Source organism: Dermochelys coriacea, chromosome 7 (genome assembly GCF_009764565.3).
Source record: "Dermochelys coriacea isolate rDerCor1 chromosome 7, rDerCor1.pri.v4, whole genome shotgun sequence".
Taxonomy (NCBI): domain Eukaryota; kingdom Metazoa; phylum Chordata; order Testudines; family Dermochelyidae; genus Dermochelys; species Dermochelys coriacea.
Window position 1 is genome coordinate 23216291 of NC_050074.1, and position 22317 is coordinate 23238607.

The 22317-nt window shown below is 43.1% G+C and overlaps 1 protein-coding gene and 2 long non-coding RNA genes across 7 annotated transcripts in view; 1 reads left to right on the plus strand and 2 right to left on the minus strand.

Annotated features, from left to right (window-relative positions):
• MGLL (monoglyceride lipase) overlaps positions 1 to 22317 on the minus strand; it is an 89013-nt gene that overhangs the window by 44844 nt on the left and 21852 nt on the right. For all 5 annotated transcript variants that reach the window (XR_006282626.1, XM_038409024.2, XM_038409022.1 and 2 more), the window contains exon 3: positions 14612 to 14718. Coding sequence is in view for 4 of the 5 variants with exons in the window: in XM_038409024.2 (XP_038264952.1) it covers positions 14612 to 14718 (107 nt within the window). In the remaining variant the exon portion in view is untranslated. The remainder of the gene's footprint in view (positions 1 to 14611; positions 14719 to 22317) is intronic.
• On the minus strand, positions 10131 to 10876 carry LOC122460963. Its single transcript, XR_006282627.1, has 2 exons — positions 10486 to 10876; positions 10131 to 10179 (listed from the first exon to the last, which is right to left on the minus strand). It is a non-coding gene; the product is annotated as an uncharacterized LOC122460963 (long non-coding RNA).
• On the plus strand, positions 12843 to 15758 carry LOC119858440. The gene is made up of 2 exons (XR_005293894.2): positions 12843 to 13689; positions 14548 to 15758. It is a non-coding gene; the product is annotated as an uncharacterized LOC119858440 (long non-coding RNA).

The window sequence follows — 22317 nt, forward strand, 5'->3', positions numbered from 1 at the left end:
GTGGCAATTAGGGCCAGAATCATGCTCGGTACTTGGGGATGGTGCAAAGAGCCTTCCTACCACTTCCATGGTCTGCATAAGGGTCAGGCAGATTTGCAGTGCCTGTGGTCAGTGGAGTGCAGGGACTGCTTTGTCTCTACTCCCTAGGTGGCACATGGTTCCCCCAGGGGAGAAGAAAGAAGGCAGGGCCATGAACCTGAGTAGCATTCTGGGATTCAGGAGACACAGGTTCAAGTAACAGCTCTGCCACAGAGTTCCTGTGTGACCTTGGGTAAATCATGTAATCTCCCTGTGCCTCAGTTTCTCATCTGTCTCACAGGGTGTTGTGAGGATAAATGCATCAAAGACTGTGAGGTGCTCAGGTACTATGGTCATGGGGGCCATATTAGTATCTGGGATGGCTGACCCTCATACACTGGCAGGAGGGAGAGGTGCAAGTGCACAGGCTGTATGCCATAAACAGGTTTGTGGCTGGCATGGGGAGCTCAGAAAGGGCATGCTGCTAGCTGGGTTGTGCCTAGAATGCATCCTCTAACCTTTCATAGCTGTGATGACAATCTAAACCAGAAGCCCGAGTTCATCCAAGGAACAGTGAATACATTTAATAAAACAAATAAATGGCATTTCTATTTCTTAACATTCAAAAGTAATTGAGTAATGGCAGGGACACTGTAAACCTAAAAATGACAAACAAACAAAATTAATGTCCTCTGTGTTACTAACAGGATTATTAAAAAGAGAAGAATTTTCTTTTGATTATCAAATGGAAGAATTTCACTTTTGTTTATTGTCAGTCATATTTTGAGGGGTTGAGGTCAAAGTGCAGTGCTTGGCTTGCAGATGCTGCTGGGGAATATTTATTTCTTTTAAAATAACTGTCTACAGTTTTTTAAAATATGAAAATATTTCTATTGGTTTTAGGGTTTGTAGATGTTTGTTTTAAAAAAAAACAATTTTGTGGCAAATGTGAAATGATACATGACCCTTCAAAAGCTCTCATGACAATTAACAGACGTTACTATTTATAGAAAATCAGTTCTGGGTTGCTATTTACAGAAGAAACTGACTTATTTGACTCAGGACTGGGAGCCCTATACCTATGTGTCATATTTTGTGAATGAGCAAGTCAATAAACAATAAAAATAGACCCCAAAGCTTCTGCAGAATAAAGGGTGCTTGGGTTCATTTATTTTGACAATTGCAGTTCAGGCCCCAACCCTGCAATTGGATCTGTGTGAGAGGACTATTATGTCTGAGAAGAGAACCTGTTTGAAGTCAGCATAGCTCTGTGGGGGTTTGAAACTCCTTCTGCATGGATCCAAATACAGGACTGGGGCCTTCGTTTTCATCAGCTGATAACACTCATAAGGCTAATGTACTGTTATGCATTTAACAAAAAACGATTATGTCTTATTACACCACACACCTGTTAAATCCTTGCTATGACGTGAGTGAGATTGCTACATTTTTACACAAATTCTAAACCATGGAGCTTAGCAAGCTAAAGGTTAGTGAGGTTCTGACTCCAACTATGGCTGTTGGTTATTTATCCTGTTTAGGATTCTGAGGAGCAGGTAGGTCAGAATTTTTATTTTTAATTAAAGAAATCTAAAATATCTTCCATTTTTCTCTTTCACATGTGATTCTGCCCCCGACTCTTAGTTTGGTGGTTGTTCAGTTCAGCTGTAGAAAAACCTACAGTTTTACCTGTTGGTTTCCAGCATAGGGTACAATAACCATAAAAATATAACTGAGATGAAACAGCAAAACAGCCCGTAGAATCAACAGGGAAGCATTTAGCTTTGCTTCATAGAGTAGCCCTTCCCTTTCCATTGCTTGTGTCGAATAACAGAGCACGCATGGGACCTCCTAATAATTCTACTCCTCAGTTTGCTGATAAGTGGGGGCCTGATCCAAAAAGCACTCAGATTTCCCCCAACTCCCACTAGCCACCAAGGGATTTGAGAGTACTTGGTGCCCTGCAAGAGATACTCAGCAACACACAGAGAAGGAATTAATGCAGCCAGTTTTACCCTGCTTAGATGACAAACTGAACATCTGTGTAAAGATACATTTACATGGGAGGAGTCACCTGCAATTGCCTCATAAAACACAACCTTTCAAATTAGACATGGCTGACAAGTAAACAATAGGAAAACCAGTCAGTTGATCATGTTAATGAAATGTTGTTGCTATGGAAAAAAATCGTCCCGGTGAAGATGAAAACACATAAACTTTTCTTTCTGTACCACACTCCAAGAGGATAAGAAATCAAGTTCAAAACAGCTCCTTGAAAATGGATCTGTCATGATCATGGGTACAACCAAGGACTATTTTAAGGGATTCATTTCCTTACAACCCTCCCCCCCAAATATTCAGATATAATTTGGAAATAAAATGTCCATTGCCAGATACTGGAATGATCTGCAAATCTACACAGGGCACATGCCATATTTGCCCTATGACTTTTTCTTTCATTTTTAGTCTGAAGCTATAGGTCCTTCTGAATAAACTCTTACAGACAAACCTTTAGCAGCTGCAAATGGGTGTAGTTGCACTGGAGTCAATGCAGGTACACCGATTCACACCAGCCCTTAGACTGATATTTATGGAAAACCTGACATCTGCACAGTAACCTAGGGAAGCAGACATGACTCGTGATGTTAAATCATCTGCTCCTTCATCTGCAGCTCCAGTAACCGAAACATCTGGCTCTTATCTTTCCATCTTCTAATGGGAGCATGTGGATGAATTACTGAAGCTAGCAGTGCAATTTTATTTTGGGGCGGCGCAGGACCTGTTGAAAATGTAATGACAAGAGGCTGTCAACTGTACTTTGCTAATGGTAAAATATGGAACAGTTACAAATTATGGGCCAAAACCTACCCTCTGGGACGCTTTGGTGGAGTTATTCTGGATATGCAACAGTGCACATGAAAGCATAATTTGGCATTTGCGATGGGAATTGATTTACATCTTGAAGAGGTACCTCCAGAACACAACACTGTGGCATTTTCACAGCTCTTTGAGCCAACATGCTTGAGGTTCCCTGAACCAACAACTTGTAAAATTAAATGGAACTGCTTCTCCTCTCATTTACATGAGTTTTGTGTGGGTGTATCTGCAATGTCTTCAGTGGTAGGTTCACCTAACTCATATTGTTGTACATGAGAGGAGAGTCATAGCCAGTGTACAGTAGAACCTCAGAGTTATGATCACCATAGGCGCCAACTCTGTGGGTGCTCCAGGGTGGAGCACCCACAGGGAAAAATTAGTGGGTGCTCTGCACGCACCGGCAGCCAAGCTCCCCACACCCCATCGCCCCTCCCCCCTGCCCAAGCACGCTGCGTCCCTGCTCCTCCACCTACCTTCCAGTGCTTCCTGCCACCAAGCGGTGCTTAGGACTTTCCGGGAGGGAGGTGGGAGGAGCTGGGACATGGTGCGCTCAGGGGAAGAGGCGGAGAAGAGGCGGGGCAGGGGCGGGGACTTGGGGGAAAGGGGTGGAATGGGGATGGGAAGGGGTGGAATGGAGGTGGTGGCGGTGCAGGGGCGGGGCCAGGAACGGTGGGGGATCGAGCATCTACTGGGAACAGTGGAAGTCGGCGCCTATGACGATCATCTCAGGAATGGGGGTTGTTCATAACTCACTCTGAACAAAATGTTATGGGTGTTCTTTCAAAAGTTTACAACTGAACATTGACTTAATATAGCTTTGAAACTTTACTATGTAGACGAAAAATGCTGCTTTCCCTTTATTTTTTTAATAGTTTGTTTAACACAGCGCTGTACTGTATTTGCTTTTTTATTTATTGGTCTTTGTTACTACCTGATGGTGTACTTCTGGTTCCAGTTGTGGTGTGTGCTTGACTAATCAGTCTGTGACTCTGATGTTTTGTAACTCTGAGGTTCTACTGTATTTATATACATGGGGTTCCCATATTTGGACTCAGAATCTGATCTCAAGTCTACTGAAGTCAATAGAGTTACACTGGTGTAAAGCCTATGTAAGAGAGGTTGAATCAGACTCAGTGACTTCACTGGAGTTACTCTGGATTTACACCAGAGTAACTGGGATCAGAATCTGGCCTTTGATTTGTATCACTCTCAAGGCAGTATTGCAGTTCAGGGCAGGGGAGAAGGCTGCATTAAATCAACCACTGGAAAAGAAAATCGAGCATCCTTTGTTGCTGTCAAGTGTTCTGTTTTGTAACCTGCAAATCTCCACTTGAGGATTAGGAGCATGATGAGTAGTGTCATGGCAGTTCCTCCTGGCACACTGCTCAATGAGCAATTCCTGACTGCACACGTGGTATAATAGCAGGGAATGGAGCGTCTGCCCTTTTTAAGGCTTAGCCCTGTGGCTCTGAGAATCATGACCTGCCTGAGTCTGAGCCTGTGAGAGCTATGCTGGGATGTATGTACCCATGCACTGTGTCAGGCAGGGATAGAGTCAACTGCCTCCCAAGGGAACGAAACGGGGACTTTGCTCCAGCAGGAAAGAGAGGACTCCCATCTGGTTCATCAAAGCAGTTCCGTAAATGAGAAGGAAGTGTCCTAGGGGAAGGAGGGAGCAGGATTAGGAGACTCCTAGATGACTCCTTCACTAGAAGGCATGAAGACCACAGAAACATGCCTTTGACTGTACTCCTCACTAGAGGCTTTAAGTTACAACTGTTTATTTCCCTTTTATTTTGCTTACCCCTCGCCGGAGCGAGCCTGCCTGGGTCTGACAGTGCTCTCTCACCTTTGGCCAAAGTTGCCTGTATTCCATACAAATCTGGTATCCCCTTACTCTTATGATTGATAGTTATTCACCTCAGATAAAAAGAATCATGGGGCTGGGGTTAAAGGGAGTTATTTACACGGAAAGATGGAATCCCTCTGAGTGTCCTGCATGAATAATGTTTTGGTGTTCCTTATTCTGGATCTTTGTCATGCAGTGAGCTCCCTACTGGGGCAATGGCAGGTTGAGAAGTGTGGTCTGTAAGTTAGCCAGCAGTCCTGGGCTCTCTGATAAAAGGTATGTGCCTTAAAGAACCAGTACTTTGTTTCTTCTGTTTGTTGTTTCCCCTTTTTAAAGAGTATCTGGTATTATGGTCTTGGGCCATCCTTGTGTTAGTGCCAACAGCAAGGTGATTATGTCCAGGGAGCAGCCATTGAGAAAATACATCACCTCACTGACAAACCAGTGACACTTCCTCTGTTCATTATTGAGAGTAAATTAACTATGAAAACCGGGGCAGGCCAGCCAGATCTGGCAGTATGTCTAAATTTGTTCCTGATTTTTTTAAAAAAGAACATGTTAATGTTTAATTGACATGTCTAATGACCATGTTCCACTCCCTTGGTGGAATGTGTATTTGTGGTAACTCTGCATGCAAACTTGGTGTGCAATTTTCCATCTTTGCTGACTGAAAAACAGTCCCTGGGACTGATTCTCCTCTCATTTACATCTGTGTAATTCTGGAGTAACTACACTGAAGTCCATGGAGTTGCACCAGTGTGAGAGGAGAATCAGACTCCCTGGGTCTAACAGCTGGACAGGAGACTGAAAGTTGAATCCTCACTTCACTTCCTAAAGTAATGGAGGGGCAAAACATGCTGAGTAAATCCATGCCTATGATTCAAATCTGGATGCTTTAAGGTAAGCATTCCACTGCAGCTTGTGCCACACTGTCAGCTGTGTGCTGTCTCATTGTCTGTTTTTAGTTCAGTGTGGTCCAACTGCTTCCTGGTATGACAATGTTGTTGCATATTACTTCACAAGGGGTTTAGCCAAAAATAAAAACTACAGTTGCATTTCTCTGTATTAATATGTGGTCTCTTCCAGCATGAGAAATGCTGTAGGTATTTGCTTTCATGACTCATCAAGTATTTCCCTTCTGTCTTACAGTAACCTTCTTCAAATGGAAACACTGTAAAATATACTGTGGGACTCAATCCTATGTAGGCAGGGAATTTGCATTTTATGATCCTGATAGGTCATATTCAGATCTTATACACTGCTCATGCTAAAAGATAGATTCACTATTGAGATAACTGTACTCCAGAAGAAGATGGCTATGCAGGTCTAGAACGTGACCTGCAGATGACCTCCTCTTATTAATAAAAGTACAACATGGAGAGGCTACCTCCATGTCCACAAAAGATGGACCCAATGCATGCTGGGACCTGTGGGCTCTATGGGCTGAACTACTGAATTAAAGAGGAGGGTGGCTGCCATATGCTCCACTTCATTCAAATAAAAGGCCTTGAAGTCAATGGAAATTGGGCACTAGGGGTGTCCTTGGACTCCTGATAAATTGCCAGTGTGGCCCTGGTTTGGGCCAAGTGAAACATAATGCTAAAGTCTGAGCTCTCATGGCATCCGAGGGCTGTTTGGGACCATCTCTGCTATTTAAAAATAATTATATTTGTACAGAGTTGCTGAATGTAACAGAAAAGCCCATTCTAAATTGTGCTTGGGAGTCATGGGGTCATTTTGCCCCATTAGCAATAAAAAGAATACTTTGCACTTAGAAGAAAGCCTATGTGTAAGGACGTCAAATTTTATACATATTTAATAACCCCCACAAGCCTTTTACAGATGAATTCACTGAGGCACAGAGATTAAATGCCTTTGCCACGCACTCGCTAAGTGGTGTTGGCATTTTAAATATAAAATTAAATTCTACTCCATTATAAGGGATGTAGAGGGTCCACTTCATCACCACTTCAGGGGTGAACCATGGTAACTATCAGTGCACAATACCACTCAGCAATTTAAAGGAGGAAGCAAGAAAGAATACAGTGTCCAATCAAAAGTCTGGATTCAAGAAAAAAGGCTTGTCAGGCTCATGGTAAGTTTGGGTCATCTAGCAGAATAAATCGTATTTTCCATATAACGTAAGAGAGCTCTGTTTGAATGTTCTGTACTTTCTTAGCAAGACAAGGTGGGTGAGGTAATATCTTTTATTGGACCAACTTCCGTTGGTGAGAGAGACAAGCCAACACGGCTACAACTAAACTATTTTTCTTATCAAGTTGCCCCTTCTGTTCAGCAACACAGTACTACAGACCCAGTTCCCCACTTAGCAGAGCTGCTGGAGATAGGCATGACAGGTTTCATTCTGACTGGAGCTTATCAGTTGTAAGCAACTGGCTTCCAAAATCATCTTTGGTTAATTTAACTTTTTTTTTTTTAATCAATTTTGTCAGCTGCTGCTACTATGTCCTGAAAAAAGGATGTCCTTATACCTCCGACGTGGTCAATTCTCTACTTTAAAATTAGACTTTTAAAATTAATATTTAAATAGAGTAGAACCTCAGCATTACTAACACCTCGGGAATGGGGGTTGTTCGTAACTCAGAAATATTCGTAGCGCTGAATATAACATTTTGGTTCTTTCGAAAGTTTACAGCTGAACATTGACTTAATTCAGCTTTGAAACTTTACTATGCAGAAGAAAAATGCTGCTTTTAACCATCTTAATATAAACAAAACAAGCACAAAAACAGTTTCCTTACCTTATCAAAACTTTTTTTTTTAAACTTTCCCTTTATTTTTTTAGTAGTTTACATTTAACATAGTACTGTACTGTATTTGCCTTTTTTTTTTGGTCTCTGCTGCTGCCTGATTGCATACTTCTGGTTCCAAATAAGGTGTGTGGTAGACTGGTCAGTTTGTAACTCTGGTGTTTGTAACTCTGAGGTTCTACTGACAGGTTTCAGAGTAGCAGCCGTGTTAGTCTGTATTCGCAAAAAGAAAAGAAGTACTTGTGGCACCTTAGAGACTAACAAATTTATTAGAGCATAAGCTTTCGTGATGTAGCTCACGAAAGCTTATGCTCTAATAAATTTGTTAGTCTCTAAGGTGCTACAAGTACTCCTTTTCTTTTTGAGGTTCTACTGTAATCAAAATCAGTTAGAACCAAATCCTCACCCTTCCACCATCCTCATTCACTTGGCTAGACCTAGCGCTTCCACACAGGCCGGGGAGGGAGGAATCCAATAGTCAGCATCAGCGGAGCTGCTTTAGGGGTCCACTTGCTCTTGCAGTTTCAAGAACTGCTTGTTGGGGATTCTATATAGCACTTGAAACCTTATTGCCTGGGGTGGGGAGGGACCATGGGTGGAGGTGCTGGTTTTGCCACATGCTAGACAAGATGTGTGCCTTAGAGTTTTTCAGCCAAGCTCTAGGGGTATCAGAGCTTTGCTAAACTTTCCCAGCTTGAGTTCACATAAGTGAGAGTTGGCAAATGGCAGGGGATTTTGGTCTACGTTATTACCAAGGGGCCTAGCTCTAGCTCTCCAAACCAGAAATGGCATGAGCTATTGTAATATCTGGTCTAGAGCCATGCGATAATAATGCTTTGCATGTTTACCTTTCGTCCCATGATTTCTAAGTGCTTTACATATGTTAAATATCACCCAGAATCCCCCCCACAGTGAGACAGGTCAGTATTGTTATCTTAATCTTAGAGATGGAGAAAGTGAGGCTTAAGGAAGTTACATTTGCACTGTGAATCAGTGGCAGAACTGGAATGAAACCGGGGATGACTACCTATCCTATGCCCTAGCCAGTAGACAATATTGCCTCCCTCTCAAGAGTGCAGCAATGTTTCTGGCTGTCTTTCCTTTACTTACAAGGAGGGGGATGGATAAGATGCAGTGGTGAATTCCAGGGATTGCTGCATGGCTCCCATATAATAAATAACATGGCTAGAGATTTAAAATATTATCAAAGAGCTTTTGCAGCTGAGGTAATATTCCGATTACCACTGCTCTGATCACGGGCTCTCTACGCTGTAGTTCTTATAGCTATAAGAACTACGATTTACTTTTATGACTTCATAAATCCATCCTGCCTTGATCCCGGGGGCTGGACTAATAACCCATTAGCAGCCCCTTTCAACCCAAATGATCCAGTGATCATAAAATATTTAGAGACAGGTCAAGCCTAGGTAATTTGAAGAATAAAGATTATTTCTCCCTGCAGGGACTGTACTGCAAAGTCTAACCTGAAGCTTTGAAGACTTTTCCCTTACTGGATTATGCAGACAGCAACTCAAAGTAAGAGAGTAAGAAGAATATGACCCAGCCATAGACCCATCTGACAAAGGAGAATGAGTTCTGTGACTCTGGACAATTGGAGACCTTCCAGAATCAAATCATTAGTAAAGTTATGAAAGGAAAGATACCCCCAGGGTGTGAAATTAACTTCATCAGTATATAGCTAGACTGTTTACAGATGGAATGCATGGAGATAGCGGGGAAATGCAAGCCGAGATCAGGACACAAGGTCTGTAGCCCTTTGATGCCACTTGTTCATGGTGTTAAGACCACTTGATTTGCATAACTGGAGACCTTGTTCCCCCTCTCTTGGCCCACCACCAATGTTGCCCTCCATGGTGTGCTGTTGAGAATAAAATCACTGGGCACAAGGAATCCTAACAGTTCTGGGTACAAGCTGTCCCCAGCTGGGATCACAAAGACATTTTCCCTTAAGCAATGTCCAAGTAACATTCTGGAGTTCACACAGCCTCCCATAAAAAATCTTATAGTAGTTACTGTCAGAGGGAATATGGGACTGTGCCTCATGGCAATTTAAGTTCCTGCTGCAGAGAAGCCAATATTGTTTTTATTCTACTGAGCAGTCTTTGAATCATAGAAATCAGAGACAGAATAGACCATTAGGGCTCACTGAGCTCACCCACAACCATAGCAAGATTGTTCCTTGCAGAACATTACAGAGCGCTTTGTCCAAACCAATTTAAACTCCTGCCAAGGCTTCCACCATCCCCCTGTGGGACTATACTGGAGTCTGATTGACCTTATTATTGGGGAATGTTGCTAGCCAGACATTTTCCTTTACTTTTATTACATGAGCTGGTGCTTCTCACATGCAGAACCAACCTAATCCTTGCCCTTATACAGCTGACACTCAATCATTTACCCCCACCCCCAGCCTGTACATATTTAGTCCTTTTAACCTTTCCTTATAGCTTTCCTTATAGATCAATCCTTCCCAGTGCTATGAATAAATAGAAGACTTCTGTTCTCACCAACAATAGTCTTTTAACAGTTGCAAGAACAAAATAGCGACCCTGCTGAAAAATCCCAAACATTTGATGCATTTTTAAATCTATAGCTCCAGCTGGTTTCTTCTATTTAAAATAAGGGTTTTATCAAGTATGGAATCTGGTGAGAAAATGAATGGAAAGCATAAGCATTAGTGGATCTCTGTCTGAGGGGACTTCCAACTCACCACAAAAGCAAACCACATACAAAATATCAGCAGGGTACTTCAGTTAGGAACACCTAAAGAATCTATATAAGCTACAAGAGCAACATCTTTCCCTTCATTTTGATCTGACTTTACAGATAATTTAGAGCATGAAATTCACCTGGTGGTCCTCTAAGTTTCAAAGCAGGGTGAAAGACTGGGAGGTGTCTACACATTCTGTGCATCAGAAAGGGGAGACTTTATGGGAGCTCTGAACATACCTGCACAGATGAGATGCGTTGAGGGACTGGATACTGGCATTGTGCTTAAGCAAACCAAGTGGCTAGGAACCTCCCCGTAGTGGAGATGGGGGAAGGGGTCAGATTATTTCATCCTTCCCCTGCAACGACAGCCACTTATGTTACACTCATAAAGAGCACTAGCAAGTCCAAGTAAAAGGAAAAAAATATTGCAACATGTACTGCAAAGGGATAAGAGAGAGGTAAATACAAGATTCTGATTGCTATCTACAAAAATCTAAATACCTTAGTAACTGCTATTAGTTGATACCCACCTATAAAAATGAAATAGTGGTCCTTTTAGGCTCTCATCATGTAACGCAATCAAAGTAAATATAAAACTCACCACAACAGACAAAACAGGATAGGGTCTACAATGAGGGTGGATTTCAGAGTAGCAGCTGTGTTAGTCTGTATTCGCAAAAAGAAAAGGAGTACTTGTGGCACCTTAGAAACTAACAAATTTATTTGAGCACAAGCTTTCGTGAGCTACAGCTCACTTCATCAGATGCTGTAGCTAACGAAAGCTTATGCTCAAATAAATTTGCTAGTCTCTAAGGTGCCGCAAGTACTCCTTTTCTTAATGAGGGTGGATGGAACACTTCAAACTTTAATAAATTAAAGCGCTTTGCCCGTGAAAATGAAGCCAGGTTCTCTATCCTTCATTTTCATTTTCCTTGGCTCTTAGCTTCATAGATCCCTAAGGCTATCACATCCTATCTAAAGGGTGTCTCCAAAACAGGCAGCAATCTTCCCAATCCACAGAGAACATAACATCACCAGAACTTGGCTGAATCTCCAACATAAATATGTTGCTGATGAGTGATTCCTCAGTGTGTCCCCAATAAATCAAAGACCTTCCAGGGCAACCAATGTAGACATATTCTCTCTCTTTTTTTTTTTTTTTTACTATCATCAGAGCTTCACAAAAAGATAGGTTTCCTCTTTTTAAATTAAACTGACGGCAACACAGAAAACATTCAGTACTTGGAAAATAACTTCATGAAGTGAGAGGGAAGGTTGAGAGTACAAATCAGTAATATAAGGGTTAAAAACCTTACAAGAATGTTGCAATTATTAAAAAACAAAAACAACAACTATAAAAAAAAAACCCAAACCCAGCCACTATGAATTCAGGACATTCAGAATTGAGGTTAAATTTCAAAGAAACCCAAATGTTATGAACATCTAGAAATGCATAGCAAGGTCTTCCAAACAACCTTAATGCTGCCCCATGTTGCGATGCCCTGAGTAAACCCAGGAACTTTGAAATAATATTTTCCATCCATAACAAACAGGTTTATCACATAAAGGACAAAAGCTAGACACTGGAGACAATGGAGAAAATCTTTCTATATTACGAAGGAACTCTTCGTTTTTTTCTCTGCCAGATGCTCTCATGGTTTATCATGGGCTCAACACAAATAAAGTAATGTTTGACTGACTATTTTGAGAGATGCAATGGAGAATTAAGCATTTTTGTGGCATTAAGTTATCATCAGTTTGGAGAAATTTTCCAATAAGGGAAATTTTTTACCATTTAAGGCAGTCTGTTACTGTGTTTGGAAACTTCTATTGCAGATGTTTCAGAGTACCAGCTGCATTAGTCTGTATCCGCAAAAAGAAAAGGAGTACTTGTGGCACCTTAGAGACTAACAAATTTATTAGAACATAAGCTTTCGTTCATGAAAGCTTTTCTTTCTATTGGAGAGTATGCCCAAATAATATAACCTGATTCAGAACAGTTTCTTGTAGTATTGTTGTAGCCATATTAAAGAGACAGGGTGGGTGAGGTAATATCGTTTATTGGTGATATTAACTTCTGTAGGTGAAAGAGACAAGCTTTTGAGCTAAACAGAGCTCTTCTGAAGGAAAAGGAAAAACAAAGAGTTACTTTGTAATATAGAAAGGTTTTCTACAATTGTCTCCAGTATCTGACTTTTGTGGTCCTTTATGTGACAAACCTGTTTGTTATGGATGGAAAATGTTATGGCAAAGTCTCTGGGTTTACTTTTCTGAAAGTAAAAAGTGTGGCTCAAAAGCTTGTCTCTTTCACCAACAAAATTTGGTCTTTCTCAGAACCGTTAGTGAGCTGAGTATCTTTACCAGTTGCAAAGTCAATAATGATGCTCTAATTTGGATCCTGCTATTCAAAGAAGGTAAAAAAAGAAAAGAAAGGAATTGCTCTCTGTTAATAAAAGAATATTTGCAGTTCTCTAACCTAAAAGATATTCAGGGCGACACAGAGTGAATACGCTTCTCTTTATATAATGCAATAACTCCTGACCTTTGCTGTCAAAGCTCCTTTTCTGTCTTGAGATGTGGCATTCTCTCCCAATTAAATTTACACTATAAAGTGCTGTGTCTTGTTGCTGTTTCCATTTCCAACCCATTAAATATTATTTTTTAAATCTGCTACTTCAATCTCGTTAAAAGTTTTCTTGTGAGGAGCATAAGGAACTAAAGCAAAAAAGCAACAACAGCTCCACAGTCCAGAGTGCCCAGATCTTCACAGCTCTGGCATTCAAACAAATCGCTTAGGTGTGTGCTAAAATTCTGTATAGCTCCTATGTGGAATAATAACAGAAATCTGGGTAGCTACTGAGGCAGCCTGGCATACAATAGGATGTCTGCTCAACATACTATATGATCTTTCTCATCAACTTTATGCCACATGAGAAAAAGAAACACTTTCATCTGGATAATTACATACATAAAGCCTGACTAGCCTCACTTATGCAGGTGTAAATCAAAAGAAAGTCTATTGAAATGAATGGCGTTACAGTGCTGTTAAAATTCCATAAGTGAAAGGAGAAACAGGCCCATACTGTCTGCAAAGATTTTTCTGTCCTGGCCAACTGACTATTTGCCTGTTGTTAAAGCCAACCCTGTATGTGGTGTTTCACTCACTCTTCATACAATCACAGCTTTGTAAAAATATGACAATTAAATTGACTACCAGACTATCTCTATCCTAAGGAAACCTAGGGCCGATTTCTGCTCTGAGACGCCAGTGCTGAAACTCAATGGGAATCTCAAGCGCATATCTAAAGGGAGAATGGGGATATTGGATCTCGCTGCGGTTTTGCCATTGTTCCTGAAGATCAGATGGGCCTCTGCTGGATCTCAAATTCCCTAAATGCTGAAATGTTCCGATTGGTGAGACACCTCAGGCTAAATTCAGAGGTAAAGTGTACGGTGATGTAATTTACATGTCAATAAGTGTGTGTCAGAGGGGCCGGGAACTACAGGCCAAATTATGGTCTTGATATCAGTCAAGAAAAGCCAAAGATACCTAGCAGTATCTACACTGTGAATTCTTCACAGCCCTGAGTGACGTAGCTAGGACAACCTAAACGTTAGGTGCAGACCAGGCCCAAGTTACATCAGCATAGATTCATACCACTTCTACCACCCACCTCTGAATTTGGCCTCATCGCTCATCCATTGCCTTGATCAAGCCCATTTATTTATTTTGCTAATTTCTATAGCATCTATCACGGAGGCAGCTCTATGCAATGATAAAAACAAAACAAAGGCTTAAAGGGACAGGAGAATGGCAAGCTGTGAGTGCAGGAAAAGGCAGGAGGGGATTGCTGCAGGACAAGGAAGCAAATCATTTAAAATATTGTTGGGCTGTCCCAGTTCATGGGGATTGCTAAGAGAGGTCACTCTGACCCTTTGTCTGTTTGTGTCCTGAGGGAAGGCCTTCAGGTTCAGTGAGAGTGTGAAAGACACACTGCCATTTCAGCATCAACTTGGGGTGATTCAGAACAGCAGCTATGGTGACCCTAGGAGGGAGAGGCAAAAATTCCCACCACAACCAGAGACAAGACGCAACAGTGATAATCCCATAAGGAGAGGATAAAAATAGTGCAAATGGTGGCTCCATAAGGACAAGGCTGAGAAAACCCAAGGAACCTGCGTGGCCATTTGATAGATAGGCTAGATTAGACAGGCAGTACTACATGATGCATTAATCAGTCCATTCCCTTTTATGCTGGTCTATAATAAATTTATTTTCTTTTTTCTTCCTGTAAACAGTTTTAACCTCGCTTATGGCCCTGATCTGCTATACGTCACATGCTGTTTCTTTTATCATACTCACCATGGTCATGAGCAAATACAAACAAGTTAAGTCCTGTCAGCATCTGGGCTAAGTCATCATAGCGGCCGCAGTGTTCCCCAGCACCATGAGCGATAAACACAAGGGCCCTAAATGGAACATCAAGGTATAAAGCATTTACTTGAAAATCAGCCTAGAAAGGCACCAGAGCTGTGGGTAAAAATAGCATCATCATTTTATCAACAAGCACCTCAGACATCAACAAATTCAAGCCAGGTAAACGTAGGGCCCGAGTGGCATTTAACTGATGGTACCATGGTGAGGAAGGGAGCAAATTGTCCATAAAGACCTAGGAGCACAGGAGAAGAAATAACATCACATGAACCTCGAACAGATGGCTTGATGGTGGCAGGCCTTTGGCTATATGTGAACCAGCTGCACATTGGATGGATGTACTGTACTTTTCCACTTGGCTCAGCACGAGGCTGCCACAATGGGAAGCTACAGGTCAATATTGTAGGTGGGTTTCTGTAACTCTCCTTTATCAGGCTAATTACATTCTGGACTGGACTTTGCTCCTATGGAAATCCATGGAAGTGTTGCGATTGACTTCAGTGGGATCAAGGTTAGGACCTCTTCTGTAGTTTCACCCAGATATATTTTTATTCACTTTCTGACTTAAATTGTTGTTCTGACTTACATTGCTGCACACAATGTTAAATGGTTACGGGATTTCAACAAAAATATGGACGCAAACCAGACCAGGACCTGAGTTGAAGTTTGGGGAATGCTGGACTTGATCCCAACATCAATTTTTTTACCCATTTTCCAATTTCAACCCAGAAATAGCTGCACTACAGAGATGAGTGAAGTGATTCCTAAACAGTTACAGCAACCTTAGGCTCACAGAGTGTAAACCACTCTAGGATCCTGCTGTGTGAAAGGCGCTATACAAATGCTCATCGCTAAGGACTCTCATTTTACAAAATTTCTTACACGTTCAGAGGAATATCATCAAATAATGAAAATAATGGTTTGAGTTTGGAGAAATTTTCCTGTGTCTTTACTGGACAATATTTATAAAGAATGTTGATTTTGCTGTAAAAATAATTATGGGTGAGTGAAACTCCAGAAGTTTGCTCTGATTGATAGATCTTTTTTCACCCCTATTAAATTTTAGTGTCACAAATCTGAGTTGTTCATTTAAAGGTGTAATCTGTTGTCAAAACACCTGTAACCACACTAGAGACCAGAGACCGCTACTTCAAGTTTTTCAGTACTGTATATTTAAAAAAATCCTAAAATGAACTAATAATAAATGGTAACAACAATTTACATTTAGTGAAATCTTCAGCCCTATTTTCACAAGGATTTTTGATACAGCTGTAAAAGATGTATTCACACAAAGAAACTGCTTTGATCTTAGTTATATTTAAACTTAGAGACGATGCTAGATTCTGTAGTAATTACTGCCCCATCTCTTTGATTAACACTGATTTGCAAAATAATTGCTAATGCTAGACAACTTGACAGACCATCCATTCGAACTAGACAGGCTTCACGGAGCAAAGAGTAGATTCTCTAACAGCTATATAAGGTTACCCTGACATTTCTTTAATGCTAATCAGTAACAGCAAGACCAGGAAATGTAGCATCCCTAGCCCTCGGTGTTAGAGAGCATTTGATAGCCACACTAGGGGTTTAGATTCATAGATTCATAGATACTAAGGTCAGAAGGGACCATTCTGATCATCTAGTCTGACCTCCTGCATAGCGCAGGCCACAGAATCTCACCCATCCACTCCTATGAAAAACCTCACCCATGTCTGAGCTATTGAAGTCCTTAAATCATGGTTTAAAGACTTCAAGGAGCAGAGAAGCCTCCCTCAAGTCAACCATGCCCCATGCTACAGAGGAAGGCGAAAAACCTCCAGGGCTTCTCCAATCTGCCCTGGAGGAAAATTCCTTCCCGACCCCAAATATGGCAATCAGCTAAACCCTGAGCATATGGGCAAGATTCACCAGCCAGATACTACAGAAAATTCTTTCCTGGGTAACACAGCCATCCATCTAATATCCCATCTCAGGGGATTTGGCCTATTTACCCTGAATATTTCAAGATCAATTACTTACCAAAATCCCATTATCCCATCATACCATCTCCTCCATAAACTTATCAAGTAGAATCTTAAAACCAGACAGATCTTTTGCCCCCACTGCTTCCCTTGGAAGGCTATTCCAAAACTTCACTCCTCTGATGGTTAAAAACCTTCGTCTGATTTCAAGTCTAAACTTCCTGGTGGCCAGTTTATACCCATTTGTTCTTGTGTCCACATTGGTGCTGAGCTGAAATAATTCCTCTCCCTCTCCTGTATTTATCCCTCTGATATATTTATAGAGAGCAATCATATCTCCCCTCAACCTTCTTTTAGTTAGGCTAAACAATTAGGGTTCCAAAATGACCTGTCATACAGTAGTAATGCCTTGAGTTAACATTTCCCTTAGAAAAGGCTAAGAGATCTTAAGCCTTCATAACAAGGGGTGTGGGGTGGGGGAGAATTCTGAAGCAAACTCAAGATGACTAATGCACATTCTTTAGTTCCTGCTTGCTTTGCTTGTCTACAAGTCGAATACCAAACCAAAGTAAGGGAATAAAAAGGAGAATTTTTTGCCGGACTATGTCTGGCATTTCCAAGGTGTCCCTCACTATAGTCTCCAGGCACAACAAGTAGTTTCTCAGATGACAAGTCATTTAAAATACCAATAACATACCAGGTGACCTTCATGGTATGCAATTTCTGGTGAAGTGAGCAAGCCGGTAAAGTGAGAGCCTTGTAGAGAGACATTAATTGCTACTTTATCTTGCAATTACAAGGCTAAATTTTGCTCTCATTCATACCCATGCCGCCTCACTGACTTAGAACCAGATTACCTAAAGTGCTGAGCACCTTACTGAAATATGTGGAAATTGAGGGAGCTCAACGTTTCACAAAATTAAGGGTATAGGGCCCGATCCTGCAGCCTTTACTCACAAGTAATTCTTAGTCCCAAATGACTGCAATGAAACTAGGATATAGGAGTTCCAGAATTGAATCCTTAAATGTCATGTGGCAGGGACCTTGTCTTTTATTTGCCTGCAAAGCATCATGGATAAAATTCTCAAATGCACCTGAGGGTATGTCTACACAGCAGATAAACACCCATGGCTAGCCTGTGTCAGCTGACTCAGGTTCACAGGGCTCGGGCTGTGAGGCTGTAAAACTGCGGTGTAGATGTTTGGATGTGGGCTGGAGCACGGGCTCTGGAATCACCGTGGACTCCCTCCAATCATAATGCTTGTGAAAAGGAAGAAATACAATACAGCAAATAGGAAACTCTTTTCAATTTTTATCTTAATGTTCCTTTTTTGGTGTCATTTAAAGTTAATACAGATACACTGCAGGCTTTAGCACTTTGTAGGACTGCAGTGTCTATGGACCTGGCAAGCAACAACTGCAGGTTTGGCCTCATAAGAAATTAGTCTTAGCATGTACCTTCATCTCCAATTGTAATTCTGCTGCCAAGATCATTTGGAAGTGACATGGCTCAGGTAGAAGCCAGTGCTCACAGCTTGAAATGCTTTTCTGAAGACTGAGTTATGCCTGAATCATGTTAATTTCATAGGCTCCATGAGCTTAGCCAGAGGAATCTTTGTGGTGCTTTGGATGCTTCAAATGACTCTGGATGTGGGATCTGTAGGTGCTAAACTTTGTGACTAAACATCATTTTGCACTCAGTTCAGCAAGATACCCAACCTGATGCCAAACTGTAAGCATGGATGTAGTCCAATGAAATCAATGAGATGACACGTGCTTAAGTGCCTTGATGAATAAGGCATGGTATTGCACGTTATGCATGGTAGTGATAAGATTATACCATTACTCAGAGAACGCTGGTGCATGTTTGGTAAAGAATTTTTTAAAATGTATAAATTAATGTTTATTTGGCATATTTTTGTACTCATCACAGCAAAAGAAGGTCTCAGCTCTCAACGCTTTAAACACTTGTATACTTACCATTATAATTATACATCCTGTAATATGTTATTTCTTACTTTTAGCCAGCAATTTAAATTATGTTGGTCTCAAGTTTAGGACACTATGATCCCTGTGCCAGAGGAGAGCAGTTTGCAGGGAACATATTCAGTCCTGGATCAGTGCCAAGGAAGCTGCTATACTGAGAGACTGGCATTGTTTTAAGGGCTGGTGTCTTGTGATCCCTACCCTCCACCAAGGTTAGAAACAAATGTTTCATACCATTAGAAAATTGGGATTCAAGTCCAGTTGGGCCATGAGATATACTTTCTTGTATTATTTTATTTATCAAGATAGAGACCATTACAATATTAACTAGATTGGTGGGGGGGCAGCACCGGGGACAGCAAAACTGTACGCAGAATGATGTGATTGTAAGATCTGTTATCTTGTGACCAGACAGGGCTAAAGGCACTTTAGTGGGACCGGTATGCATTCTTTTAGGACCAGAAAATGTCTCCAACCCCTGAAACTACACTTGTAACATTCTACATACATAAGCAGTTTCTCTGACTTTCATAGGACTACACACGAGTAAGGGTTTGCAGATCTAATATCTTACTGGATCCCAAGATTGCAACAATTCCTTCATCTACATAGTGTTGGGATGAGATTTTTACAGCAGACATGACCGCCAGAGTAGAATAACGTTGGTAGGTAATTCAGCGATACCCGAAAGTGTTGTTGTTATAAATGAATAGAGCTGAGACAGAATTGCACAGCACAGATAGATTTCCATACAAAAGGCTCCACCGGAATCCATCTAGAGCCAGCATGAAACAATGCAGAGAAACAGCTTGGAATGTATGATTTATCGGGTCTTTTGAAAATGTGAAACATCAATGTGAATAGCTCACAACTGATTTGCTAAAAAATGCAAAGAGCAGAAGCAAACGGTGGAATGATTTTCTGGACACTGCAACTGAATGAGTAGAGTGATTCCATGCAGATCTCTGAAATGTAACATTTTAATAACAGATATTTTGTTTAACGGCTATTATCTTTTAGGAGACACTGGCCTAAAGTCTGAGGTGAATTACGTGGCGTTGTAAAGTAAAATTCCTAGGCCTAATCTTCCCTTCCCATCCCATTCCAGGGTAAACCCAGAAGAAGGGGTCACAAGGATCCTGTCGCAAAGTCTTCCCCAACTCCCCCTTCCTCCATTTCCCCACCAAGGTGGTAGGATCTGCCCCAACAGAACCGACTGCAAGGCCTGCTGCCCCAAACCTGGCAGACTGATGGGCACTTTGGAAACGTAGACAGGCTAGACAAGACTTTGTGATTGACATGCCTCTCACACCAGTTTTATGCTGTTGTAATTTCACTGATTGCAATGGGGTTAGTCCTTAGCTTCATTGAATAACGAATCAGGGATCCTAAATCTAAATACACAAATGCAGGCTCAGGTCACACACGATTAAGAAGTGTGTTAACATTAACTCTTTACCAGGACTACTAACCCATCCCTCCCCATCAGGATCTGGTTATTTATGAACCAGACTGGATTCAGTTTTGTACTGGGTTTTATACTTTGCTCTGCTACAGACTTGTTGTATGACCCTGGGCAGGTCAATTCACCGCTTTGTGCCTCAGCCTCCCTCTCCCAGGGTGTAAAATGGGTATTGCGTACTTGCCTATCTCCTAGGAGTGCTATAAGGATTAATGCATTGACATCTGTACAGCACTCTGAGAGCCTCAGATGGAAGATGCTATAGATATATTGTGATGAGCTGGACTAGGCCTAAAGGTCCCTTGCGGGAGGCCTCAGGGTTCTGCCATACCAAAAAGGAAGAGTGGGAGAGGTCCTCCGAGTGTCCTAAAGTGGTTGGGAGGAAGAAACCAATCACAGGAGCTACTAGAACGGCCAATCAGGGGCCAGGAGAGCTATATAAAAGGAGCTGCAGAACAGAACAGCAGTTAGTTGTTGTGTGGAGCTGGAAGAGAAAGAATGGTGTGCCTGGCTGGAAGAACAACAGGACCAAAGACAGTCTGCTGGCAGGAACTGGGGGAGCGAGAGAGCTCCTGGTTGGCTGCTAGGACTGAGCCAAAGACAGTTTGCTAGCAGGGACTGGGGGAGCAATAAAGGAGCTCCTAGCTGGCTGCTGGGACTAAGTAGGGACTGAGCCCGGGGAGGGCCACAGGATGATAGTGTCTCCAAGGAGGAAGCCCTGAGGATATGGCCCCATCCCAGGGTTGGGACTACTTAAAGACTAAGCCCAGGGAGAGCTAGAGAGACATCACCAGAGAGGTACTGAGATAGGCCCTGGTGGACAGTATACCCCAGAAGGGGTCTGTTCTGGTTCTTACGCAGATAGCGTGTGTGACTCAGCCAGAAGACTCAGTTGCTGAAAAAAACCACCTGAGAACCAAAAGGGGGAACCAGAATTGAAAGAATACAGACACATCCAACCAGAGGGGGTGCTCATGAGAGGTGGGTGCTGACCTCATTACGTATGTACAAAGCCTAAAAGATAGGCCCAACCTGCAAAATCCAGCTCTGGATCTGAACTTCCCCAGAGATCTGTCACTAGTACTAACATGTAGGGGGAAATTTTCAAAAGTGCCTAAGGGACTGAGGTACATAAGTCCCACTGACAAGCAATATAACCAGTGGTGAGCTGGAGCCGGTTTGCACTAACCGGTTGTTAAATTTTGAAGCAATTTTAGAATCGGTTGTTAACCCGCTTCCCTGCAGGGGGTGCTGAGGCTTTGATGGGCTCCGGCCGGGAAGTGATGTAATTCCTCCTCTGGCCCCCGGGGGCGCTGCACTGCAGGAGCCATGTGGGCTGCCACCTGGCCCTAGGCATGAGCCTTGGTGCTTCTGCTGCTCCCCTGGCCGTGGGGCTCCCGCTGCTGCCTGGTGGGTCCCCGGCTGCTCTGCTGGGCCTGGGCTGCGTCCTGCTGCTCTCCCCGTGAGCACCCACCACCCTGCCTGCAGCCAGCCTCCGTCTCCAGCCACCCCTGCACCCCCTGCCTCCAGCCAGCCCGTCTCCAGCCCCTGCCGCACCCCTTGCCCTGCCTGCAGCCAGCCCCTGCCGCACCCTGTGCCCGCACCAGCCCGTCTCCAGTCACTCCTGCACCCCCTACCCACAGCCAGCCCCTGTGGCATGCACCCCCTACCCTGCCCGCACCAGCCCCTGCTGCACCCCCTGCCCTGCCCTGCCCTCAGCCAGCTCCTGTCTCCAGCCACCCCCGCACCCCCTGCCCACAGCCAGCCTCTGCCGCACCCCCTGCCCTGCCCACACCAGCCCCTGCTGCACCCCCTGCCCTGCCCTGCCCTCCGCCAGCTCCTGTCTCCAGCCACCCCCGCATCCCCTGCTCACAGCCAGCCTCTGCCGTACCCCCTGCCCTGCCCGCAGCCAGCCCCTACCTCCAGTCAGCCCCTGCCCTGTCTCCAGCCGGCCCTGCACCCCCTTGCCTCCAGCCAAGCTTGCACCCTCCTGTCTCCGCACCCCCTGCCCTGCCCGTAGCCAGCCCTGCACCCCCTGCCTCCAGCTAGTCCTGCCCCACGCCCCTGTCTGCAGCTGGCTCCACGTCCACTGGTGCCCTGCAGTTCCCAGGGCAGTAACTCTGCACATCTGCTTCAATGAGGGGGGCAGGGAGCAGCTGGGACCCATACATGTGCACACCCTAGGGTGACCAGACAGCAAGTGTGAAAAATCAGGACAGGGGGTG